General features: G+C 44.2%; 1 protein-coding gene across 1 annotated transcript in view; it reads right to left on the bottom strand.

Annotated features, from left to right (window-relative positions):
- pde11al (phosphodiesterase 11a, like) overlaps positions 1-25,525 on the bottom strand; it is a 270,592-nt gene extending 245,067 nt beyond the window's left edge. The window contains exons 1-2 of the mRNA XM_080216102.1: positions 24,828-25,525; positions 24,059-24,638 (exon numbers count right to left, since the gene is read on the bottom strand). Of these exons, the coding sequence (XP_080072228.1) occupies positions 24,059-24,638; positions 24,828-25,045 (798 nt within the window). The 5' untranslated portion in view covers positions 25,046-25,525. The remainder of the gene's footprint in view (positions 1-24,058; positions 24,639-24,827) is intronic.
- Positions 25,526-27,950: the final 2,425 nt, after the last annotated feature.

Below are 27,950 nucleotides of genomic sequence, written 5' to 3'. Positions count from 1 at the left end.
GAGACAGCTATCTGTTACCTCGGAAATCTTTTCTTTTGGCTGGGGGGGCGGGGGGAGAGAGAGAGAGAAAGATATCAGATTTTCAAAAATACTTCCATTCTCACTATCAGCCTTTACAGTTGGGCATTGTTCTATGCCTTTTGATAAGAGTAAAAGTTTTTTTCCCTTTTGTCAGAGGGCATATCAGTGTCAGTTCTGAATAGTTTACTGAAAGTAATATCATGATTGGTTGATCTCAGTGTTATTGTCAACAATATTTAAGAATGTTATCAAAATGTTGGGAACTCCTCTATCTCTGTAACAAGAGAAAAATATATTTTCTGCAGAATTATATCCAAGAGAATCTTGCAGTGATCTCCATCAGATTTTTCAAAAGGGGAGTTGGCAGCTTGAAGACATTGCAGATAATTTTTATGACTCATTACTATGCAGCCTTAGTATTACTTAACATGAACTATGTTGACTTTTACACAGTTTGATTGTTAGATCAATTTAAATCATCTTGGCCTCAAAGCCTAGGTTTAAGTTTTGATATTTGCTTGACAGAGTTAATTAAAAGTATTATCACAGGATACATGATTCCAACCTACAAGACTTCATTTTGTGTAATTTTTACCCCCAGGATATGCAAAGTCTCCTAAGGCACACTGAATAAGGTACAGCCAAATATTTACAGAGAAAAAGCTCCTGTTTAAAAGGAGCTGAATTTTATCAGGGGAGCCTTCTGCGTAAGGCAAAACAATCACCTTTTTGCTACTTGCATCACTAATCTAGTCTCTTTTTCAAAAGGATTAGAGGGATTTGAACTGATTGGATGGGCACCTGAACATATTACTGGTATAATGGGAGGAGAGATCATTATGAACTGCAGTGTCAGTGAAATAGCCTGAAAACCTATAAAACATTGGGGTCATTTCTCTAGTTTTGATGCACGACTGATTTATGAAATGTACCCAAGGTTTTTAAACTCAGCACAAGGAACATGCTGGATTCCTCAATAGCCAATATTGCTAATGATCCAATGTGGGAAAGGCATTGTGCACCTACTCCTGAATCAGCCTGAAATTACAGTGGATGGGACAAAAAAAAGGGATCCATCATAATTAGATCCTGTTGCAAATATTACCCCAACTGTCACAATCTAAGACATAAAAGATTGCTTTGAAATTACAATTTAATGTTTTCCCCAATACATTCCGGTTAATCAGACAAGGTGACATACGGTCTTGATATACAAAGTTTCTTATGTTGTGCTTTCAATTTTGTTAATAAAATATGTTCCATTTTTGGTGCATGAAACTAAAATGGTGTTCCAAACACCATTAAATCATTACTATTCCAATGGCATCCTGCAAATTTTCAAGAATAGCAGAAGCATTAAGGCATACAGGCACCAAATAATTCTATACCAAGAGTAAAGGGTTATTACACTGAAAAGGTCTTGTGGTGCAGTGGGTTACATCCCTATCTCTGAACCAGAAGCTCTGGTTTCGAGTACCACGCCAGGATTTGATGGGGAAGGAAGTGCGTTCACAACTCAGCCAAACAGCTTGAATCATCAATCTGCAAAATCCCCCAACACATGCCAATGGCAAGCAATAATGGCAGGAACGATTCCTGGTCAACCATCTGATGAAAAGAACATCAAAGCCTTGACTATCACTAGGCACTGGTCCAAACTACATGTTCCCATAAAAATTCAGACTCCTTAGGTGAACAGTAACCCATCACCACTCCATTGAAAACTATGATTTTTGCAAACAATAAAATGACAGTTCCATTCCATGAGGGTTCTCATTATCCTACGAAACAGAGCAGAGTAACAAAAAAGGCCATTCTGCCCACTGAACCTGCTCCAGTATTTAGGTCAATTATGGCTGAACTGCATTTCAACCCCATTTACCAGTCTTTGCTCCATATCCACGGATACCCTTAGCTAACAAAAATCTGTCTATCTTCAACTAGGATTGGGTGGGCAGGTCAGGGCTTTTCATGCATCAGTGCAGACTCAACGGGCCAAAGGGCCTCTTCTGCACTGTAGTATTCTGTGATTCCGTGAATGCTTCCACCATCCACAGCCAGAGCTCAGAATTCCAGATTTCTGCTGTGCGTTGAATGAAAAGTTGCTTCCTAATTTCTCTCTTAAATGACTGGGCTCTAATTTTAGGATGCATGTCTCCTCATTCCAGTATACTCCATCAGACAAAAATAATTTCTCATTCTTCCAACATTGTAAAGACCTTGGTCAGATCACATCAGAACAATCGGCCAACAGTGAGCTGGATAGACAGGGAGGGTGAACTTTGCGATAAAAAGTCAATGGACTCCACTGGGAGTTATCCAAGTTGGATATTGATCTAAAAAAGAGGCAATACTTGGCTATTGGGAAAGCACGATTCTCCAAAGAATGGAGAGCTGCGAGGCATTTCAGTCCAATCAGGTGAAATTAAACAGGAATGGAAGAACTAGGAAGTGAATACTGTCCTAATATTTTACAGACAAATCACTTCTAAATAAATATCACTATGAAAGAAAGTCAAATCAAAATGAAAGCACTTGTGATAATTAGAAGTCATAGGGAATCGGACATGTAATATCACAAGATGCACCTCTGAGAAGTTAAACCTAAGAGGACAAAAAGGAAAAAATATAACAAAACAACTGTCTGCTTTTAAAAATGTAATAGCTAGCAAATTGAGAAAAGTAAGTTTAAAAGGCAATAGGAAGAAGAATATGACTGAAGTAATTGTGTTGCAGGATATCATTCCAGTATCAAAGAAACGCCAGGGAGCGTCCCTTAATGACTATCATCCGGTGGTTCTAGCATCCATCATCATGAAGTTCTTCGCAAGGTTAGTTATGGCACCAGTCAATTCCAGCCCCCCTTCAGATTGCCTGGATCCACTACAGTTCACCTACCGCTGCAACAGATCCACAATAGACACCATCTCCCTGGCCATACACTCAACCCTTACACCTAGACAACAAGACACCTATGTCAGACTCTTATTTAATGACTACAGTTAAGCCTTCAGCACTATTATTCCTACAAAACTCATCTCCAAACTCTGAGGCCTGGGTCTCCGCTCCTCCCTCTGCGACTGCATCCTAGACTTCCTGAGCCACAGACTGCAATCAGTAAGGATAGGCAACAACACCCCCTCCACGATCATCCTCAACACTCCAACTCAATTTTCAAGTTTGCCGATGACACCACCATAGTGGGTCGGACCTCTACTTTCTCAGGAGGCTAAAGAAATTTGGCACGTCCACTATGACTCCCACCAACCTTTATAGATGCATCGTAGAAAGCATTCTTTCTGGATGTATCACAATTTGGTATGGCTCCTGCTCTATCCAAGACTGCAAAAAATTACAAACAGTCATAAATAAAGCCCAGTCCATCGTTCAACCAGCCTCTCATCCATTGACTCTGTCTATACTTCCCACTGCCTCGGAAAAGCAGCCAGCATAATCAAGGACCCCCAGACTTACTTTCTTCCATCTCCTTCCGTCGGGAAAAAGATACAAAAGTCTGAGGTCAAATATAAACCAACTGTAGAACAGCTTCCTTCCTGCTGCCATCAGACTTTTGAATGGACCTACCTCGTATTAAGTTGATCTTTCTCTACACCCTAGCTATAACCGAAACACTACATTCTGCACTCTCTCCTTTCCTTCTCTATGTACGGAATGCTTTGTCTGTATAGCACACAAGAAACAATACTTTTCACTGTATACTAATACATGTGACAATAATAAGTCAAATCAAGGCACAAAGTTTGCCTTATTGCAGAACAAGCTAATTTTTAAAAAATGATTATGGCTTCGAGAGGAATGTACATGGACTTAACAGTGTAGATGCAATCAAAAGGAATAAGTGAACTGAAAGGGTATTACTTTGATAAATGAGTTACTGTAGTTAAGTGAAATGACCAAAAGGATCAAGTATTAGAGATTGTGATGATATCTAACTCCTATCAAGTCAAAGTTGTCATGAAATAGTGAATTAGGGTAGAAGGTGGAAAGAGAATGAAGAATGGTAGGTAAATTAAGATTGGTAAAATTAGTAAGAAACCTTCCCTAACTGTGAGATTTTATAACTAAAATATCAGGCACCCTCTATTAGTGGGAAATTGGGTGTGTATGGTTGCCAATCCAATACCTCCATTTGACTCCCACCAAAAGTGCACTTTGCCTTAAATGCCTCAGAAGAATAGGTAGTTCAAGGACAGTTGGGATAAAATGCAATCTACAAGGTGCAAAGAAATTGTAGTTCTACAAGGTTTTTAAGCTTGGGCATAGATGTTCGTGTACACAAACAGAGGTAGATTGGGGTATTGCTCGATTTACATAACACTGCTTATTAATATCCTCTTTTTCTGTGAAAATCCTAAATAATCTTCACCCTTTCAGGAGACCCAGTCCAAGATCCAATAAAGCTGATACTCGTATGATAGTGAGATGTCTGATTGAAACTAGCATAATATGTACTATATGGAAAAAATGTTGAAAGGGATACTAAAGGGTACAGCAGGTGTTTATGGAGGCCTATTTGGGGTAATTAACAGAGAAAATAATATCGTTAGTTCAAAAGTCATAAACAAAATAAATGCATCAACGATGAAAATGTAAATAAATTTTCATGGTGCTCTTCTGGCGTTTGCAAAATGTGGGGAATTCACCAAGAAAATTCAGAATGTAAGGAGTGGTGGTCAAGCTGATGTGAAAGTAACACCACACCTTCTCAGCCAACTGGGGAAATTATCAGAGCACAAAGTAGTATTGGAGAGACATGATGCACTGAAATCGAGGAGGAACAAAGAAATCTGCCAGAATTGAAGCAGCCATTGTGAGTTATTTACACTAGAGGGTGGGGGAGAGGAAGAAAACAGGATGCCAGGTGAGATGGGCAGAAGGTAGACAGCCGGGGTTTATGGATGTCAATGTCTAGAAATGATATGTCAGAGAGCACAAATAAACTGACTGGGCTTGAATTTGGGGTTTGAAATGATATGTCAGAGAGCACAAATAAACTGACTGGGCTAAGTAAATCTAAAACAAAATGCAAGTACAGAAATGATGTAAGTACTGGAAATAAAATGTCAGGACTAAAGACTTTTGTGGAATAGAAAACTATAATGCAGTACAACAACAACTTACATTACATAGCACCTTCAATCTGGCAATCGTGCTTCAGTGAAGTGTTATCAAAATAAAGTTATCAAACCACAAAAGCTGATTTTATGACAAATATTTGGTTAAACGTTGTGAAAGAGAAGAGGGGGAAGAGGGATGTTGGGAATCAGTTCAAGAGCTTAGGGCCTAGGCAGTTGATGATATGGCTACCAATGATGGAATGATTGAATTTGGGGATTGCAAGAACAGTTACAGAAACATGGCTCAAAACCAAAAGATGTGAATGAAGTTGATCCAATGTGAGAAGAAGATATGAAATTAACTGTACCGATTAGACAGAACGGATTACTGTAAAGAAGTGTACCGACAACTAAACAATGAGGAACACTACAGACAATTACCCACAGATCCGACCAAAGAACACACTCGTCAACTCAACAATCTGATCAAGACCTTTGATCCGGACCTTCAGAGCACCCTCCGTGCTCTCATTCCACGTACTCCCCGCATTGGAGATCTCTACTGCCTCCCAAAGATACACAAGGCAAACACACCTGGCCGTCCCATCGTATCGGGCAATGGAACTCTGTGTGAGAACCTCTCCGGCTACATCGAGGGCACCCTGAAACCCATTGTACAAAGAACCCCCAGCTTTTGTCGCGACACTACGGACTTCCTACTGAAACTCAGCACACACGGAGCAGTTGAACCAGGGACACTCCTCTTCACAATGGATGTCTCAGCGCTCTACACCAACATCCCCCACAACGATGGCATTGCTGCGACTGCCTCAGTACTCAATGCTGACAACTGCCAGTTTCCAGATGCAATTTTACAACTCATCCGCTTTATCCTGGACCACAATGTCTTCACCTTCAACAACCAGTTTTTCATCCAGACACATGGAACAGCCATGGGGACCAAATTTGCACCTCAATATGCCAACATCTTCATGCACAGGTTCGAACAAGACTTCATTACTGCACAGAATCTTCAACCAATGCTATACACTAGATACATCGATGACATTTTCTTCCTTTGGCCTCATGGTGAACAATCACTGAAACAACTATATGATGATATCAACAAATTCCACCCCACCATCAGACTCACCATGGACTATTCCCCAGAATCAGTTGCATTCTTGGACACACGCATCTCCATTAAGGACAGTCACCTCAGCACCTCACTGTACCGCAAGCCCACAGACAATCTCACAATGCTCCACTTCTCCAGTGTCCACCCTAAACATGTTAAAGAAGCTATTCCCTATGGACAAGCCCTCCGTATACACAGGATTTGCTCAGATGAGGAGGATCGTGACAGACACCTCCAGACCCTGAAAGATGCCGTCGTAAGAACAGGATATGGTGCTCGACTCATAGATCGGCAGTTCCGATGCGCCACAGCGGAAAACCGCACCGATCTCCTCAGAAGGCAAACACAGGACACAGTGGACAGAGTACCCTTCGTCGTCCAGTACTTCCCCGGAGCAGAGAAGCTACGACATCTTCTCCGGAGTCTTCAACATATCATTGATGAAGACGAACATCTCGCCAGGGCTATCCCCACACCCCCACTTCTTGCTTTCAGACAACCACACAACCTCAAACAGACCATTGTTCGCAGCAAACTACCCAGCCTTCAGGAGAACAGTGACCACAATACCACACAACCCTGTCACAGCAACCTCTGCAAGACATGCCAGATCATCGACACGGATACCATCATCACACGTGAGAATACCATCCACCAGGTACATGGTAAATACCATGTAACTCGGCCAACATTGTCTACCTGATACGTTGCAAGAAAGGGTGTCCCGAAGCATGGTACATTGGGGAGACCATGCAGACGCTACGACAACGGATGAATGAACATCGCTCGACAGTCACCAGGCAAGACTGTTCCCTTCCTGTTGGCGAACACTTCAGTGGTCACGGGCATTCAGCCTCTGACCTTCGGGTAAGCATTCTCCAAGGCGGCCTTCACGACACACGACAGCGCAGAGTCGCTGAACAGAGACTGATAGCCAAGTTCCGCACACATGAGGACGGTCTCAACAGGGATCTTGGGTTCATGTCGCACTATCTGTAACCCCCGTGACTTGCCTGGGTTTGCAAAACCTCACTTACTGTACTGTCTGGAGACAATACACATCTCTTTAAACTGTGATCAGTGCTCCTTCCACTCACATTATCAGCCACTTCAGGTCTTGAACAGCAGGTTAGGTGTAAGGATTCGCATTTTAATCAGTAATCTCTAAACTGTCTGTGCTTTATATGCTCTGTCTGAGGCCAGAACTCTCCATTCACCTGACGAAGAGGCAGTCCCCTCGAAAGCTTGTGAGTATATTATCAAATAAATAGGTTGGACTAAAACCTGGTGTTGTCAGACTTTTTACTGTGTTTAAGCCAGTCCAACGCCGGCATACCCACATCCCGATTAGACATCTCAGACTGAATTTTCTTCTGGATGCAGAACACTTATTGTGGCGCACCAATGGCCACACTTGGTTTTTGTTGCAGGAAATCTGATTTCCCCCTGCATTTCCAATCTCGGGATGGCTTGGGCTGGGTATTCACTCTGAAGGGATGTAACTTGCATGGGGAAATTTGCTGGCTTGGCACACTCACCTCTGGAAGTGTCCCAAATGGTGCAATCATTGGTCTAAGAGCATAAGTATGGAATGGAGTTGCAACCACCACCATCCAGACGCAGGGTTGGAGGTAGCCACTGGCTGCCAGATGTTGAAATAGGCTATTTGAAAGGCCCACCACAGTTCATGGGCCTTTGTCACAGTTGTTTTATAATAAATATTCAGCCCTCAATCTTCACGCTCCATCACCCATGAATTCCAAATGTCCCACCCATACCAACTTATGCCAATACATGTCACCTGACCCACCACCATTTGCCCTTTTTCTATGTCAACTCATCCAGTATCTATCATGGGCAGACCTCAGGAACCATCCCAAGATTAAATAAATGACTTATAATTAAAGAAAAACTCCCAATCATGATTGTCCATTCAAGCTTCCCAAATAGTTAATCCCTAATCAAAACAAAAAAACACTTGTCTTTAGTCCCACATCAAAGACTGCAAATCCTTTAATCCTCTGAGCTGTCAATCAACTGTAAACGTAAGATTCCTTGCTGAGAATGATGGCTTATGGAAAACAGTCAACCATTAATCGTGATAGCCCTTGGGATAACGTCAACAAACAGCTGTTATAATTCCTGAAACAGATGTTTTTCAACTCTCAGTGATATGAGCATGCTGTTTCTTTCTTTCAAGTTTTTAAAGGGCTGGGAGTTAAATAACTTCAGCAGCACCATTGCATAATGGTTGGCATTGCTGCCTCACACTGCCAGGAACCTGGGTGTGATTCCCACCTTGGGTGACTGTGTGGAGTTTGTACATTCCACGGGTACCTGCATGGGTTTCCTGCGGATGTTCCAGTTTCCTCCCACAGTCCAAAGGTGTGTAAGGTAGATAGATTGGCCATGGTAAATTGCTTAATGTCCCAAGATGTGTCAATTAGGGAGATTAGCAGGATAAATACATGGAGTTATGGGAATAGGGGCCAGGTGGGATGCTATTTCAGAATGTCGGTGCAGACTTGATGAGCCAAATGGCCTCCTTCTGCACTGTAGGGATAGTACGATTCCATGATACTTGACATATGTTTTCCAACTCCCAATAACACAAGCAGGCTTTTTGTTCCATTTTAAAAGGGTTGGTGATATAAATAATTTTACATTTCTATATATTTTGTTTGCCCTTCACAAGCATCTGCTCATAAAACCATAACTCACACACTGAGGATTAAGATTCTTGCTACAGCAAAGATGGGGCTTGTTTGCACTGAATTCAAATGACTCTGCAAAGTTTGGGTTTCCCTCATGCGAGTTACACTCCACTCCTGAAGTGGGACTTGAACTCAGTGCTTCTGGCCCAGAGGTTAGGATGCTACCATTGCATTACGAGACATCCCCTTTCGTCTAATGGCAAAATGCAGTCTGATGAAAATAGGAGCAGGACTTCCATATCTGGGTCCCGCCCACCATCTTTAAGGTCCAGAGAATCTCCATGACGCTGCAAAATTTGAGCCCCTGGTGTGCAGGATGCAACCCCTTACCCTATCAATGTCCCCCCACCGCAGCCACCCCCCACAAGCCAAAGTCAGATTCTCAATTTTAAATGGGGAGGAAAATCAGATTTCTTCTCACACCAGATGACGTGGAATTTGGAAGCCTGTTAAAAGTACATTAGGTCTGAGAGTTCATACAGAAAATAGAAAGCCTACTAAGGAGGTGGGAACATTTCAAATAGTGTGTTCACTTGAAATGGTGTGTTTATCATGGACATCTGTCCTTTAAAGGCAAGTCGACTTTCATATTTACCAGCACTGTGTAGTTCTTCACATGCATGACAGTACTTTTCCAATGGATAAAGCACCATGTTGCTCTGAAAATTGTAAAAGGTGTCCTCTGCTGTCATGCATTTGTGCTCTGATTTAATTGAACTGCCAGATCTGGCTGATTTTAAAAGTAAAACAAAACTGTTTCCACATACCTCCCTCCACTGATTGACAGGCGCTTGCTACAAAATGGACATCTGTTGTGTCAATGGAGCGTTCAACTATGAATGCTTGACTACATTTCAAAAGCTTCAGCTCAGCACCACGCTTAAAACTACTGAAACTTTTATAAGCCTATAATCACATAATGTGCCTGCAGTTTCTTGTCTTTTTATAAACCTTACAGACATTTAAAATGATTATGGCTTCGATTTTCACAAATTGGGGCTAAGTGCCCAAGCCAGCTGGAAAGCAGGAGGATTTCCTGCTGGCACTCATGATTCAGAATATGTTAATGGGCCAACTCTCCCCTGACCTCTTTCACACAGACCTTACAATGCCTGGCACCTGATTTGTTGCAATCGGGATTCAGCTGTTAGCCCTCTACAAGCAGGAGCAGTCTTTCAGTGCTCCCTTCAACAACACCCTCACTTCAGCCAGGAATAGGGCCAAGCGTAGAGTGGCTCCATGATTTCTCAAGTCAGAGGTCAAGAGGAAGCTTGAGACTGTGGAGGAGAGGAGGGCCACCCTCTTCCCATGAGTTGGCAGGAAACATCCCCCCCGCCCCCCCACCACCACACTGCAGTCCACATCACATCTCCTAACTGGACTCGCCACATGCCACCAGCTATCAGACCCCATCCTAGTTTGGCCAATCTCTCACTCTGTCATCTTTGCGCCCACACAGACAAAGATTGGGAGTGGGTGAAGATGGGTAGGAATATTACTGAGGTACGGGTCCTCAACCCTTTTGAAAAGAGCTCTAGAAATCATGGGGGTGACCCAGGAACAAGCTGTTGTTGACTGCAATTAAGTAAGAGCCCAAAGCACCATGATCAAGATGGACTCAATCTCAAACGAGTCAAACATCTCCACCAGCTGACCCCGTGTCCTTTGTCTTACAGGATCTGCGATAGGTGAGGCCAGGGCATTCAGGGTGGCACCCCACTGTGCCACCCTTCTGAGCGCCCCAGGTGACAACTCTGAAAAGGACAGGTACACACCACCACTGCATTCACCAGCACCAAGCAACTGTGCAGTGACATTCACCTTGATGCGAAACGTTTGAGGACAGACTTCTGGGGCACTCTCTGGTGATTATCACAGGGCCTCCACACACATTCCTAATCGGGCATTGCAGAATAACAGTGCTACACATCGCCTTTGACAGCATCATCAATGCAGGACCTTGATGATCTGACCCTGGAACCTAACTAACCCCAGTCCCTTACTATTATGTGGAATCAAGTGAACACCTCACTCCAACAATGATAAAACAAGAGGTAAGTGGGCTGTCATCAGAAAGGTTGGAGTCAGAATTCAGATGCCGAAGAGCACCACAACTTTCCTTACAGCGAGTCATCATCACCCTTGAGACTCGCTAACACTACCAACCCAGGGCCAGCACCCTGGTGTGATGCTATGCTGACCATTGGAGGGAGTGTGGGGGTGGGAGATGAGAGGAATGCTGTACAGGATGGGAAGATGGAGCCGAAGGATTGTAGGGGGGAGGAGTGGGAAGGTGCCTAGAATGAGGGAAAGGAGGGGGAACAAGGCATGGCAAAGGTGGGATATGAAGATCACAAGGGTCTGGGTGGGGGAGTGGTCCTTGTCCTCCTCCTCCTTTGACGAAGCTGCCTGCTCCTACTCCACCTTCATCTCCATCAAACTGTCCTGCTGCTGTGCGAGGTTGTGCAGCACACAACAAGCGACCATTACCTGTGCCAACCCCTAGGGACGAGATAGTAGTATCCTGTCAGAGCAGAACCTGAGCTGCATTCTTTCAAATGTCGGTACACAGGTATACCTGTGACATTACAGATGCCCTTTGTGCCTGGGCATCTGATGACATCAACTTCCACCTGAACTAGGCCCACTAGGATGCCTGGGCTGAAGGATTTTCTGCCATTTCCTGGATGCCTCAGGTCCAGAGGGCAAATGATGACACTGATGTCGTCATTCAAACTCCATGGTGTGCCTTTCATTAACAAGAAGGTACACAATTTCATGAACATCAACTGGTATGTGTCCACCTTCATCTCTGTGAACGCCATCCTGGAATTGTGCGACAATTTCTAGAGGACTTATGCACTGCTGAATGGTCCTCATTGTAACAGACTTCCCCTCAGTCTGGGGCCTCTGCACACATGTCATCAGCCATGACCTTAGTGGATAGTCCTTATCCCCCACCAGCCACCCTCTCAGCCGAGGGTGACCCTCATAAACGTCGAGTATCTCTGACTGTTCCAGGATGAGGAAGGAGATGAGAGGAATGCTGTACGGGAGGGGAAGATGGAGCCGCAGGGTTACGGGGGGAGGAGTGGGAAGGTGCCTAGAATGAGGGAAAGGGGGGGGGAAAAGGCCTGGCAAAGGTGGGACATGAGGATCACAAGGGGCCAGGTAGGGGGGGCTGGTCCTTGTCCTCCTCCTCCTCTGACGAAGCCCGTCAAACACGCTGTTGCCCTCAAGTCCTCACTTATCCTTGAATCATGTAACATTGGAAGACCAACAAACTCTCTCCATTGCAGCTGAACAATGCAGCTTGCAGAAACTGCTTCCTCCAAAAATGAGGTGGCAGAGAACAAACACTGGCCCCTGCTCCCTCAGACCCACTCATGGCGTCTGAGTCGAGTGATTCCCTAACTTCACGGGACGTCATCAAACTCCAAACTGCAGTGTGGTCACACAAGCAACTTTTCCACTCATGCCTGGCTGATATGCACTTCCCCTCCCCCAAGAAAGCCAAAGCATTCCATATCTATAAAATCTCCTTCTATTCATCTTTATATTATTGACTAGCTTTTTCATACTCCACTTTATCCCTCCTTATCAATCTTTTAGTCATTCTTTGATGTTCCTTATATTCTTTCCAATCTTCTGACCTGTCACTCATCTTTGTGCAAATATATGCTTTTTCTTTAAGTTTAATACTGTCTGTAACTTAGTTAACCACAGGTGATGGGTTCTCTCCTTGGAATTTTCCTTTCTCATTGAAACATATCTATTCTGTGTATTCTGAAATATTGTTTTAAACGTCTACTACTGAACCTCTATTGATCTGTTTAAGCACATTTGCCAGTTCACTTTAGCTGGCTCAGCTTTCAAGCCCTTCTAATTGCCTTTATTTGAGATCCCCACCCCAGTTACCTTGCAGCTGCTCCTTGGTGCTTCAATCCTCAGACATCACTAACCTTGCTATGGAGAACCAGTGTCCCCAGTAGTGAGGTCCTCACAATGGGCTTGCAGGTTTAGATATTCTATCCATTGGCCTATAAATGTGGCCAGATTAAGCAGTGGAGCTGAGACAGAAGAGTGAGATCCTTAATGGGCCTTCAGCAATTGACTCAACGACAGACAATTCCTCTAAGTCACATGGGCTGGCTGGCAGAACACTGACTCAACTGATACTGGTTGATGTGCTTGTTCACTTAATTTCCTTGGCTGACCTCATGATTAGGCAGCGATCGAGGCTAGTCCATTCCATTTGGGGTGTACTGACACTTGTGATTGTTGTTTGCCTAAGCTAGGTTAGAATAAAGGATCAGGGTAGCCAGTGAGGTTAAACCAAGTCTTTACCTGATGCAATTTTTCAAAGCCATCTCAGGCTTTTGGCTAAGATGAAGTGTTAGATCAAGCCCAGGAGGGGCTGCAATGCTTCATTCTGTCAACTTGGATCTGGTTTGTCTCTCATGTGGTGACCATGGTTGAGTTTAATTTGAAATAGCTTTTTTGATCAGAAATAACAAAAAAAAAGACAGGTCTGCAGCTGTCACAGAGAGATTGGGAGGGTTTATACATGGGCCACAGTCAGTCTTGAAAGGACAAAATTCCAAATGCGCCAGAGTAGAGTCAGTTCATGGAGGTGTGCCAACAGCTCAGGGTCACTGGCCCATGGGTAAGTCCAGTGTACCAGCGAATTCCTTTGACAGCAATGCAGATTTGCAGAAGGACAGAACGCACGACATTATCATTGGGGAAGGAGATATCAAAGGTGAGACACGCAACCGACACCAAGCTACATAATGACAGGTCAGTTGCCCAAGAGTGGCATTTTAGCAATTTCTCTAAACTCTTCCCCCATAACATCAGAATATTCAGCCAGGCCACTCCCATGTCCCAAGGTTTTTAGGGAGGTGGAAGCAAGAAGAGGAGGAAGAACCCCTGAGGTCAGCCCCTTGCCTCAGAATCCACAAGTGCTTTGTGAGACCTCCCCCATACACCCCAGTATAACTTTCAACTGGAGACTAACGATTTGTTAACCCTCAGTGCTCAGACCACCAGGTCCCCACTTATCAGGAGCAGTTCCAATTCCTGACTGCATGATTTCTGGCTGGAGGGGCAGGACCATCTTGAACAGCTGTTGAATCAGCCTCCTAGTGAGATGCGCGGGAGGCCATCTGAATATTTATAGGTTTGCTACCCGCTCTGGCCAGGAACCCAATTGGGACCGGCAGCGTGGCGTTGGGTGGGTGTGGGGGGGTGGGGTGGGGGTGTGGGGGGGTGGGTGGGGGAGTGGGGGGGAGGGAGGGAGGGTTGGGGGGGAGTGGGGGGGGAGGGAGGGTTGGGGGGGAGTGGGGGGGAGGGAGGGAGGGTTGGGGGGAGTGGGGGGGGAGGGAGGGAGGGTTGGGGGGAGTGGGGGGGGAGGGAGGGAGGGTTGGGGGGGAGTGGGGGGGAGGGAGGGAGGGTTGGGGGGAGTGGGGGGGGAGGGAGGGAGGGTGGGGGGGAGTGGGGGGGGAGGGAGGGAGGGAGGGTGGGGGGGGAGTGGGGGGGGAGGGAGGGAGGGAGGGTGGGGGGGGAGTGGGGGGGGAGGGAGGGTGGGGGGGAAGTTGGGGGGAGGGAGGGAGGGAGGGTGGGGAGTGGGGGGGAGGGAGGGAGGGGGGGCAGTGGGGGAGGGGGGAGTGGGGGAGGGAGGGGAGGGGAGGGAGGGTAGTGGGGGAGTGGGGGGGAGAGTGGGGGGGAGAGTGGGGGGAGAGTGGGGGGTGGGGGGGGAGTGGGGGGGAGGGAGGGTGGGGGAGGAGGGGGAGGGAGGGTGGGGGGGGAGTGGGGGGGAGGGAGGGTGGGGGGGGAGTGGGGGGGAGGGAGGGTGGGGGGGGAGTGGGGGGGAGGGAGGGTGGGGGAGGAGGGGGAGGGAGGGTGGAGGGGAGTGGGGGGGAGGGAGGGTGGAGGGGAGTGGAGGGGAGTGGGGGGGAGGGAGGGTGGGGTGGGGGGGGTGTGGGGGGGTGGGGAGTGGGGGTGGGGGGTGGGGGTGGGGGGGGAGGGTGGGGGGTGGGGGAGGGGGGAGGGTGGGGGGGGGTGGGGGGTGGGGGGGGGGTTGGGGGGGTGGGGGGGAGGGTGGGGGGGTGGGTGTGGGAGGTGGGGGGGGTGGGTGTGCGGGGGGCTGGGGGATGGTGGGGGGGGAACGCATCTGGTGCAAAACCTGTTTGACCCCTGACTGTCGACTGTCTGCCAATTGTGATACTCACCATGAGTTAGCAGACCTGAAGAATCCCCCCGTTAGTTCTTCTTCCCACTTGAGTTCTTTTCTGTCCATGATGGTGTGTTTACATTCAGGGTTTCCTTAGGTTAACCATTAGGTGTGTTTCCAATAATTTTAAAATAATTCCCTTTGCTGTTGTATGGCTTCTGAGGATTATACACAGTACATTCTGGGTGAGTGATCAAAGAAGAGGGGACATGGGTAAAGTGTGTGGTTTCAGGGGCCTTTAAATAATGTTAGGAGCTGGGCTGTTATGTTGGAGAACCGAGCAGGGCCTTCTAAAGGCCCTGCACCCACACTCCTGCACCCACACTCCTGCACCCACTCTCTGCACCCACATTCCTGCACACCATCATAGTTCACAAAATAGACTGCAAACCTGACCTTGGTGTTAAAATACAAAAACAGCATGCGTAGTCACAAATAGTTTGGTTGTGTATTCTACAAGCTACAGAAATACAGGTTGGGTCCTCCCAATCCCAAACTAAGATTTGGACCCTCAAAGGCGTACAAGCTCCCCCCTTGGGTATTTTACACAGCACCTTGCAAAGACCACCTACGGAGACTGACAAACGCAATGGTGTTATAGTGGATCTGGAAATCAAATACCCAAAACCTGGAGTGAGTGATGTAGCATAAAAATAAATGAAGGAATGACTGGCAAATAGATTGGTGGAGGTTGCACAAAACCATGGGCTGGATGTAATGCTCACCCATCAGCAGGTGTGAAGGCAGGAGGGCACATTAAATGCAGCAGGTGTTGTATCCACCACCCAGTCACCCCTGCCATCACCACAATTATATAAGCATGGAATGTTGTGGACGAGGTATGTCACTTGGTAATCCATCCACCCATGTGCCAATTGAGCCACGTAAGTGGAAAATTAATGCCCATTTAAGAGCACTATCCTACCATCACTAGTATGTAACCGGCCCAGGTTGGCAAAGGCCCACAACCAAGTGTCCAACATGGCAGCTTTCCCTGTACAAGTTGGCAGTGAGCAAAGGGATTCATCCTTACCTGAAGGGGGTGGGGGTCCCTCCTTATTCCTAAAATAATAGGCTAAGGACTAAAATAAATGACTCAAAATAAATAAATCAAAAGCATAGAAAAAGAAATAAAACCTATGAACACTACAGAGGAACAGGAGATTTAACTCACTGGGAAAATTAAAATGAACTACTGAAATGTTTTACAAGGTTGATCAGAGAAGAAAGAAAGGATCTAATATTTAAAAAGGAGCTGCAGAGGATAAACAATGGCAAATAAATTATTATTTTGGTAAGACAGCAGTCATAGAAAATAATACTAAAAATTTGTAACTAAAACAATAAATATTATGAATAAGTATTTTCTTCTATTTGTGCAAATTTTCTATGCAACAAATTCACTGGTTTCACTTTCCTACATTGCAAAAGTGATTATACTTCAAAAGTACACCATTGATGGATAATCTTTGGGATATCATGAAATAATGAAAGGCACTGTATATTTGATAGCTTTCTCTCTCCATGTAGCTAAAAATATAGATTATTAATTAGATAAAGTCATGATCAAGCAACTTGCTGCTCTGGCCAGACAGCACATCGAGTACTACATTTGCTTTGATAAGATGCAAGTGAAATATTCAAGTACAAGAAGCAATGCAGAGAATAGTTGTCAAATTGATCTTTAAAACTGATCCAATTTGTAAGAAGACTGGAGAAACTTATGCTTTTCAACCTGGACAGGGGATGTCTGAGAAAAGATCTTAAAGTGGTAAATAAGATCATTAAGGACATGGTAAAAAGTGAATCTTGAATAGTACTTCAAAATAAATTGAAATAGTAGCACATGCCCAAATCAATAAAAAAATCATTTCTAGAACTGATACGAAACAAACTTCTTCACACATAGTGTGGTCAATGTAAGAAATTGATTTCCAGGAAGAATAAGTGGAGGTTAAAATCTGAATTATTAAAAAACATCAATGATTACTGAAATTGAGGGAGTTTAGGATCTTGCTAAACTTAATGTCTTTCAATGTCTGCAATTAACATGTGATTGCAGAGATCAACTGGCTGCTAACTATGAAATGTTAAGGAACCAATGAGTGATGCTATTAATAAATCAGCAAATAATCAGTAAAAAGGGAATTAAATAGAAATTCATGGGGATTTACAACAAGTGCTTTACATCAGTGTTTATAAAAGACTATCAGGAAATACTCTTGAATCTGAAATGGGAGAAAGTATGATAAAACCAAAGCATTAGAAACATCGGACAAGATTTTCTAGCTTCACTCGCCCTGAAGCTGGAAAATCCCATCCAAGGGCAATGGACTTTTGCATGGTCTGCCCCTCGCCCACTCCAATTCCCGTGGTAGGCAGGATGGTAAAACTCGCCCCATCATTCTAAAGAAGGATAAATTTCCTAGACCTAGATGGACACATCCATCCAAGTATCATGAGGGAAAAGATAGCCCTCAAAATTATATTTCATCCTCTATTGAGAAAAATATCTGCTAGGGGACTGGAGAATGGTCAATTCAATTTTCATAATTACCAAGATGCTACTCGCATTAAAGTGTTTCCGGGTCAACTAGAAGCCAGAAATCAACAGCAAACCACTATTGCACTTTTTTAAGCATAATCTTGGACCTCTCCAATGCAAGTCCACATTCGCCAATGCCTTGAAGCAGGAGGAATCCCACTGGAGATGTTCAGAGGATACCTCATAAAATGAAAGCAAATCTCTCATGGTTGGTAATGGTCTTCTGAACCTTTCAACTGAGATTACAATTCTCAAATCACTCCTAATATTTGTATTTTTCAGCAGAGTGAAATTCAAGGGTAGATTTGTCCTTTTTGTTAATAATGGATATTATAGTGGATATTGGCAGCCAGTGTGATCTTTGGTGATGATACGTGGTGACAACACCGAATAATTAATGCTTATGACAGAATCATTGTAGGTTTATTCAGTGCTGTCTATTGGGAAGAGGAAGGTAATATAATATATATCTACTTTGAAAACTATTATTCTAATTATTTATTTTTATTCTGCTTACAGTGAATTCACAGCAAAAGTGAATAATTGATGCACATTAATAGCTTTATGTCAATTATTAATCCATATTTTAGATATCAATCATGACTTTACAAAGCCCCTCTGGCATAAAATTGAGAACATTAATTAATAAAGTACAAAAGTTAGACTATTTCTGGGATAACTGGCTGTGGCTTTGCAAAATTTCTGTTTTAGGCACAAAGGGTTCTATGTTATTTTGTTATTGTTAATGAAAAGTAAAAAGTGAAAGTGTCAGAAGATTATAGATCTTTGTTGTAACTGATCGAATTATTAATTTTTTTGTAGCATTCTGTAGATTCAAAGCCTTACAAACCAGGAATTACCCATTGTAATTTTATTTGCTTTCTTATATGGTGCTCTTACTTAGGGATAAAATTCTTATCTAGCCTGTTTTCTTAACCTATATATAACAGAGCCCATATATATTCTGTTGTGAATTTATAGTAATATTTACACATGGTCTTTTGTGTGCCATTTTAAGTCATAAACTTCTTTCAGACCTTCTTCCAACTCAGGCATTATAATCATTCTTTCAGTGACATAGCGTCTTGTTTATTGCCTTTTTTGTATACTGACATTTTGTCATTTTATATAAGTTTTGTGGCTCATTCACTGTTTAGGAAGTGTAATTGATTTGTCATTTTATGTGTGTGTTAGAATTGGCTCTGCTTTTGTTTCCTAATGAAGTTGCAGTGTTGTGAATAAATTGCAGAACTGCACATTCCCATGTGTTAACTGATCGTAAGTTAAAATGAAAATAGGCATTTCTTATTTTTGTACTGGGAAACAGAAAATGCTGTCTTTACTATTCAATTAGAATTCCAATTACTGCTGCTGTACACTTCCTCTAGCTACTGTTAGCCAGCTCTTTTTTCCCCCAAATATTTTTCCTACTTGAATGTAAATCAGATATTTTCATTAAAAACTGCCAACTCTTGATCTAATGGTAGTAACGCTTCCAACTAAAGTATATCAAGTCAGGGTCCAACAATTTGTCAGCACTGGACTTGAGCTCATATAATCTCTAGCACCTAACACTTCCAACCTATGCTGCCTCAGTTTATTATAGCTTTCACTTTTTGATGAATTCTAGATATGCATTAATATTTGCATGATAATATCTGTTGGCTGTCAAGAAATCAGAGAAAAATATAGTCTTAATGTTTTGTCTGATCTTCTTTAGAAATAAATTGAATAGTTTTGCCACTTGGTGGGAGGGATTCCTCTGGTCGCTGTGCAGTGACAAAGATAAAACAGTTTGTTGGATCATTTATACTGACAACTAAAACATTCTCCCCCTTCAAATTATTACTGCTAACCTTTAAGCTATCAAAGTTGTGCAACAATGATCATTTTAACCCTGCCAGCTAGTCACCATTTCAATGAATTTAACTAATGGTGACAAGTTGGATGCTATAAAAGTAACCTGCATCCTAGAAAGTATCATTTCCCTTTAATACTGGATGGAAATGTTGGGGTGGGCGGGAGCCATTCAATCCTAAATTTGAATTGGTCATAGCTCTGGCAATTATATTTCACTGAACCTTACAGAGTCTGTGCTATCCATTTAAAAATCACTAGTTAACTTACGGCTGGAGTACTGCACCAACTCTGTGCTCCACACCTTAAGAAGTCTCACAACACCAGGTTAAAGTCCAACAGGTTTATTTGTTGGCAAAAGCCACTAGCTTTCGATGTGATGCCCCTTCATCAGTAGCTGCAGACAATGCACATCTCTTTAACCTGTGCTTAACCTTCTCTCCAATCACATTGTCTGTACCTTTAAGACTTGATTACCTGTAAAGACTCCATTCCAACCACTATTTTGTAAATTGAGTTTGTGTCTTTATATGCCCTGTTTATGAACTGAAATCCCACTCACCTGAAGAAGGAGCAGCGTTTCGAAAGCTAATGGCTTTTCTAGAGTCATAGAGGTTTACAGCATGGAAACAGGCCCTTTGGCCCAACTTGTCCATGCTGCCCTTATTTTTTTTAAAACCCCAAAGCTAATCCCAATTGCCCGCATTTGGCCCACATCCCTCTATACCCATTGTACCCATGTAACTATCTAAATGCTCTTTAAAAGATAAAGTTTTACCCGCCTCTACTACTACCTCTGGCAGCTTGTTCCAGACACTCACCACCATGTGAAAAAATTGCCCCTCTGGACATTGTTGTATCTCTCCCCTCTCACCTTAAACCTATGCCCTCTACTTGTAGACTCCCCTACCTTTGGGAAAAGATATTGACTATCTACCTTGTCTATGCCCCTCATTATTCTATAGACCTCTATAAGGTCATCCCTCAGCCTTCTATGCTCTGGAGAAGAAAGTCCCAGTCTATTCAGCCTCTCCTTATAACTCAATCCATCAAGTCCCTGTAGCATCCTAGTAAATCTTTTCTGCACTATTTCTAGTTTAATAATATTCTTTCTATAATCGGGTGACCAGTATTGTACACAGTATTCCAAGTGTGGCCTTACCAATGTTTTGTCCAACTTCAACAAGACGTCCCAACTCCTATTCAATGTTTTGACTGATGAAACCAAGCGTGCCGAATGCCTTCTTCACCACTCTGTCCACCTGTGACTCCACTTTCAGGGAGCTATGAACATGTACCCCTAGATCTCTTTGTTCTGTAACTCTCCCCAACACCCTACAACTAACTGAGTAAGTCCTGCCCTGGTTCAATCTACCAAAATGCATTACCTCGCATTTGTCTAAATTAAACTCCAACTGTCATTCATCAGCCCACTGGCCCAATTGATCAAAATCCTGCTGCAATTGGAGATAACCTTCCTCACTGTCCACCATGCCACCAATCTTGGCGTCACCTGCAAACTTACTAACCATGCCCCCTACATTCTCATCCAAATCATTAATGTAAATGATAAGTAACAGTGGGCCCAGCACTGATTCCTGAGGCACACCGCTGGTCACAGGCCTCCAGTTTGAAAAACAACTCTCTGCAACCATCCTCTGGCTTCTGTCAAGAAGCCAATTTTGTATCCATTTAGATACCTCACTCTGGATCCCGTGAAATTTAACTTTATGCAACAACCTAGCATGCGGTACCTTGTCAAAGGCCTTGCTAAAGTCTACATAGACAACATCAACTGCACTGCCCTCATCTACCTCCTTGGCTACCCTTTCAAAAAACTCAATTAAATTTGTGAGACATGATTTTCCACTCACAAAGCCATGCTGATTGTCCCTAATCAGTCCTTGCATGTCTTTTGCTACCAAATAAACCTGCTGGACTTTAACCTGGTGTTGTGAGACTTCTTACTGTGTTTATCCCAGTCCAACACGGCATCTCCACATCACCACACCTTAGGAAGGAAGTCAGGGCCTCATAAACAGTGCAGAGGAGTTGGACAAGAATAGGGCCAATTATAAGAGGAATTATGTAGACAGACTACAGAAATTGGGATTGCTGTCCTCAGAGCAAAGAAAATGAAGGGGAGATTTAATGGGGTTGTTCAAAATTAAGAGATACTTTGATAGAATAATAGATAAATTGTTTCCACTGGCAGGAGTATAGTAGCCAAGTGACTTTGTGTAAGATTTTGCTGAAAAAAGATGTGTTGCTGAAGTATTTTGTCTTGCACTGATTAGGACAATCATAACAAATTATTCTACAAGAGAGAAAGGTGCTGGCTGGTTGGCAAATCAACTCTGGCCAAGGCACTGTCATGAAGAAATCAATGGGAAACTATGGATATCATTGGAATTATATGGACTGTACTTTCAAAGGAACATGATTCAATTATCTAATCACAGGGATCTACAGCCTATGTGAGTATCTGGTATTTCACCAGCACATGGACCGTACATCCCGATTAGGTGATTGAATCATGTTCCAAAGACTTTGTATTTCTTTAATGCCCCAGGTCACTTGCCCTTGAGTAGACCAGTATAATCTGCCTCATAAATGCTGAATCCCAACTGAGGAATGGCTACAGGAACTTCAGGCTTAGGAGAGCCCTACCTGTAAGCCCATTCTGCGACTGCAATTTACACCAAAAGAGGAAAATATAAGTTCTACGCCTTACAAATGGCAGAGGCTCTAGGCTTAAACTGGTATCCTTCTGACATTATCCCTTCTTAGTTCCCCTGGCACCCAGGCACACACAACCAAGAAAGTTCAAATTAGGGCTGCCAATGTTGATTAGATGTTTTCCTGGAGGTATCATTGCATGACTTCTTTTCTCCAACTGCCCCATTCATATGCTGCTACTGTTCATCTCATAACATGCCCATCCTTGTGGCACATTGTCTTCCCACACTTATTGGAAAGGAAATAAGACTGGCGATGACTCAATTACATGACTCTCATTTATTAGACAGCACTTTATCTTCCAACTCCTATTATCGTAACTAAGAAGCAAGCATTCCAAAAAAATGAAAAGAACTTTTTTTTTAAATTCTGTCATGACATATCTCTTGGGTTGTTTCAGCACTGCCCTGGAGATTATTTTTCAGTTTGTGGAAGTTCCTGGGAGATTTTAATCCCTTGTTCAGATCTATTGACTCTTAGCTGATTTTGGGGTTATGACAGACAAGATGTAATGTCTCCCTGAAACAATTAAATAATTCTGCCACTATCAGCATAATTTGACATCACCTAAATCACTACCTCCTGACTTATGGCCCTGATATTTGCTCTTTCATGGGAAAAATCCAGTTTCCTTTGAACACTTGCCGATTTTCATTTAAATCAGGATCCACTCCTGATTGATAGGTTTAACTCCATGTTAAACCAGAAGGCTGCAATAAATTTAGGTGGTGCATACACGATGGTTTGTGGATCTGGGGCAGATCATGGGGTTGGCAGCAATAAGTTAGGGAAGTGGTCTCAAGGCTATTGTGGGGGTGGGGGGGGTGAAAAGTGATCCAACTGTGGGGACCAAGAACAGTGACACTGTGGGATGCATACTGATGGAGGGAGAAAGTATCTTATCCCTGGGTGGGAGGGTGCTGGTGCTCCTCTTGCCCACAAGCAGTGCTGGAAACTCACCTGCCTCTTCCATGCAGCATTCTTTACTTCCTTTAGCTGTCAGGTGTCTCAAAGCCTGTGTTTTAGGCATACATTTAAAGCAGAAAATGTACGACACACAGCCTCATCAAAATATTTCAGCTGTCTGTTGTGAGCATTTTGGCTGCTTGCCACACGTCAGTTTTCAAAGTTTAAAATTTTTTAAAGTTTATTTATTAGTGTCACAAATGGGCTTACATTAACACTGCAATGAAGTTACTGTAAAAATCTCCTAGTCGCCACACGCCAGTGTCTGTTCGGGCACACTGAGGGAGAATTTAGCATGGCCAATCCACCTAACCAGCACGTCTTTCGAACTGTGGGAGGAAACAGGAGCATCCAGAGGAAACTCACACAGACATAGGAAGAACTTGCTGACTCCGCACAGACAGTGACACAAGCCAGGAATCAAATCCGGATCCCTGATGCTGTGAGACGGCAGTGCTGACCACTGTGCCACCATGCCACCCACACCACTGTGCCACTAAGCCGCCCTCAGTTAAAAAGTGGGTGGCTTGAGAAATGTTAAAAAAAAATCTTACCCCAATCTAACCCACCTGTTCTCAAATATATTTATGTCAATTCATCCCCACATCCATGAGCCAATGGGAGAACAATAATTTTGGCTCAATTTTAGAAGATAGTGGCATTAAAACATGGGCAGGGAAGAGGTGAGAAAACAACCCACCCCTGTGCTTTGGAATGGAAGAGGGACAATCTTGGGGCAATGCAAAAGGAAAAGGGAGCATTTACCTCATAGGCGTCCGCCATGTTGACAGTCTCCCCATGTTCAGCCACATAGCCAATGATCCCTTTCCCCCAAGGGACCTGCACTTCGTTGGAGTTCTCCATGCTGGAGGAAGGCACCACCGTGGTGCCCGCGTGAACGTCGAAGAACTTGGACACCAACTTCCTCTTGTGGGAAGGGCCCTCCACCAGGAAGAGGGAGCAGCGGTCGGCGTCCACCATGATGCACACATTGATGAGGATCTTGTAGCTCAGGCTGGTGATGTCCAGGTCGTTGGAGATGTCCTTCACCAGCTCCAGGAAGAATTCTCTCTCGCTGGACCGCTTGAGCTGGTGCTTGCAGTGGATGGCGGCGGATGCGTACTGCGGGATGTTGACCCGGGACTCCAGCAGGGCGCTCAGGATGTGGGCGGTGGTGGGCGGCAGGGAGCTGGCTTTCCTCAGGAGAGACCTCCGGCCCCCACCCCCGGGCGGCGAGTCCGGCTCCCGCTGGCTCGCGTGCTCGTCGTAGGTGCGGTGGGAAGTCATGGCCCTGGAGCGGGCGAAACTTCTCCTTAGCTCCTTGTGAGAGCAGCGTCCGTGCATCTCGTCAGCCCGGGAGATGCTGCTGCCCTCAGCCCGGGAGATGCTGCTGCCCTCAGCCCGGGAGGAGCTGCCCTCAGTCCGGGAGATGCTGCTGCCCTCAGCCCGGGAGATGCTGCTGCCCTCAGCCCGGGAGATGCTGCTGCCCTCAGCCCGGGAGATGCTGCTGCCCTCAGCCCGGGAGATGCTGCTGCCCTCAGCCCGGGAGGAGCTGCCCTCAGCCCGGGAGATGCTGCCCGCCTCCTCCTCCTTCTCTCCGGCCGCCGAGCCGCAAACTTTGGCGCCTTTCTGTTCCGCCTTCAGCCACTTGCTGACCCACTCGCGTTTGCCCTTTCTCAGCAGGTAATCGTGGAAGAAATCCGGGTGTCGGTCCAGGAAAGCTTCCACCTCCGAAAAGTCAATGCTGGCCATGGCGCCTTCCAGTCCCAGAGCTTCAGCAAGTTCCCTGTGTGATCCAAAACAACAAACTTACAGCATCTTCAGCCAGGGCTGTAAGTGTGAGCCTGGAGTGAGGCGGGATCGCCGCCAGACAATGCTGCTCGCTATTTATTAGCTGGCATTCCCGCTAACAGTGACATCGCCATCTCACTGCCCGAAGCTCATTAAAGTAGCAGAAAACAGATTGCAGTTCTGCCAATTCTGCACTGTCAGTTAACCTGGGGCAGCAAGGAGCAAGTTCTGCCCAACTCAATCCAGAGGGATGTGCTAGTTTCTGTCATTCATTAACTAATCCAAGCGAAGGTGTACAGGAAGCAGGAGCTATCAGTCACTGCAGCAGACCAGTGCAGGGTCAGGAAGAAATCCTACCTCCTCAGCTTTGGTCGCGCTGTAACTGCTCTGAGATAAATAAACCTTTTAGCACTGCAATCCTAGCCAGAAAGTTTGTACAGAGGCGGGTTCCCAATGACTTTTAAAATCAGAATCAGCCCCAGCCGGCGATTTAATCGCCTATGCACTAAACCTACAGGACAAAGACCCTTGGTAACTTTGAAATGCAGAAGTTACTGGTTTATTTTTAAATGTTGTACATGTTTTAAAAATTAATATGTACTCGGTGCCGAATAAAGATCTCAATTGCTTTTGCTGTTTTGGCCGCGAGAGGAATTCTTTTTCGAACATCTTTTAAAAGAACTCCACATTTTTAAATTTAAAAAATTGAAGCAAGGTAAATGTGACAACTTTAATTTGCTGTTCGTGTTGTTTAAGCTGAAATTCAAAGTGGAAAATGGGACTGCTGTCATTCAGCAATATCACTCTCCTCTATAGCAACAAGTTTAACATTGAAACCACGTGGCCCCACAAGGCGAGACCGAAATAGATTGCGCTCGTGGTGTCTGTCTGACCAATACTCTCTGTCATACAATGTACACACGATTGATTGCCGCTTCAACAGTTGGGTGCCGAGCAACGCCGCTGCTTCTGTCCCGGGTTGTCTTGTTATTAATAGGCACAATCCAGGTTGCCATTAGATACAGTTACTTGACGTCAAGCCTACTGTATTGGGTCAGCGAAAACAGAACATCTGCCTACCTGCCCTTAAATAAAGTGACAGAACTGCTACCTAACACAATGCACTTGTTCCATTTGCCTAAGGTGGAAGGAACGGGTGCAGTAGGTTCGTTTTCGGACCTGACGCAGTTTTACTCAGGACAGAACAATTTAACATACCTGGCAGGGTCATTGAAGATTGAGGAGATGTTGGTAGCATTGGAAAAGTAAATCGCCAGGGATCTTTTCCACCATCAGCCACGAAACTCAGCCACTTCAGAACCATTAAAGCTGCTCTTTAATTACTATTGATTTTTCTCCCATTGTTCAGACGTCAGGCGGACTCCCCTGAGATGTATTTACTGCTGTTAAATATTTCCTACCAAATATTTGAATGAATTCCCGCCTTACTCCCGGGACACCAAACCCCCCATTCATTTCTCTAATTACCTATTTAATTTATTTCTTTATAGCTAATTAAAACGTTTTAATTGAATCCGTTCAAGCCGTAGTAACTTTTAAAAATGCATTTGACCTTGTGAATCACACATGGAGTCTTATTGCTGCATCCTATACTGGCAGCTAGACGGAGGTGTGAAAGTGACCTGGCCTACAAATTTCATTCTGAAAGACACGTACAAATATTGATGTGGCTATAAGGCTAGTTTGTATATGCTATATAGATCAGTTATTCAATGCACATTTCAAAATCGTGCCTTTGGTGACAGCAGGAGGATAAATATCGACACGTGTCTATATTGAAATTCAGAAAAGGGTTGGGTTATTAAGAATTTACCTGTGAACGTTATCAGTCTGGGGTAATTTGGTGCTACGTTAGCTGTCTATTGAATCCATTTATTGGTCCTGCGACTTCTAAATAGATTCGCATTTCTGAATGGTGATTCTCAAGACCCTGATGTTTCCAAACGCTTCCCAGACAATGAAATGTTTTTAAACTGTAGTTGCTGTTGTAATGTAAGAAATATAGCAGCCAATGTGCACACAGTAAACTTCTTTAAACAGCTATGTGATAATGACTAGATAACTTACTTTCTGCGAAGTTGATTTGATGATTAATATTTTGACCGGAATACCACACTGGCCCGCCTTTAAAATAATGTCATGGGTCCTTTGACGCTCACCTCGGGAAAAGCAGCACCTCCGCAGTGCAATACTCATACTGGACAGTGCTTATATCCTGGAGTAGGTTTTGAAGGAAGAGAACCAAGAAATATGAGTCACAGCTGACACAAGGAACAAGGGGAGTAGACTGATCAAACAAGATCAAGTAAAATGTTAGCTTTTGGTGTGGAAAATGAATGGATTTTGTTCTGCTATATTTTTGCAACAGAGGCTTTAGGCAGAACTATTGAGCAACGGAATGTTTTGCTATCGGGAGTGGTTCAGCCAGAGACTGTTGTATTATCAATCGGGGCAAGTGGACAAACATTTGAAGCAGATGCCGACACGCGGATTGTGGTGAAAAAGCAGCATCATGGATTTGATGGGTATCGCATCAATAACAAACACACAATGGGTTGATTTTTAAATTGCTTTGCATTGGTGATTGGAGTTAGTCATTTTGTGGCGTGGCCACTCAAATTACATTGAGAAAGTCTGTGTAATGTCATTAGTTGAAGGCACTGTCATACTACTTTAGCATGATGTGGATGTGCCGGCGTTGGACTGGGGTAAACACAGTAAAAAGTCTGACAACACCAGGTTTTAGTCCAACCGATTTATTTGATAGTAAACTTACAAGCTTTCGAGGGAGCTTTCGGTTGGACTAAAACCTGGTGTTGTCAGACTTTTTACTGTGTGTACCCCA

The sequence above is a fragment of the Carcharhinus amblyrhynchos genome, chromosome 2, assembly GCF_965287045.1.
Source record: "Carcharhinus amblyrhynchos chromosome 2, sCarAmb.v2.hapA, whole genome shotgun sequence".
Lineage (NCBI taxonomy): Eukaryota > Metazoa > Chordata > Chondrichthyes > Carcharhiniformes > Carcharhinidae > Carcharhinus > Carcharhinus amblyrhynchos.
Note: the sequence above shows the minus strand (reverse complement) of the source record. Positions and strands in the feature narration are given on the sequence as shown.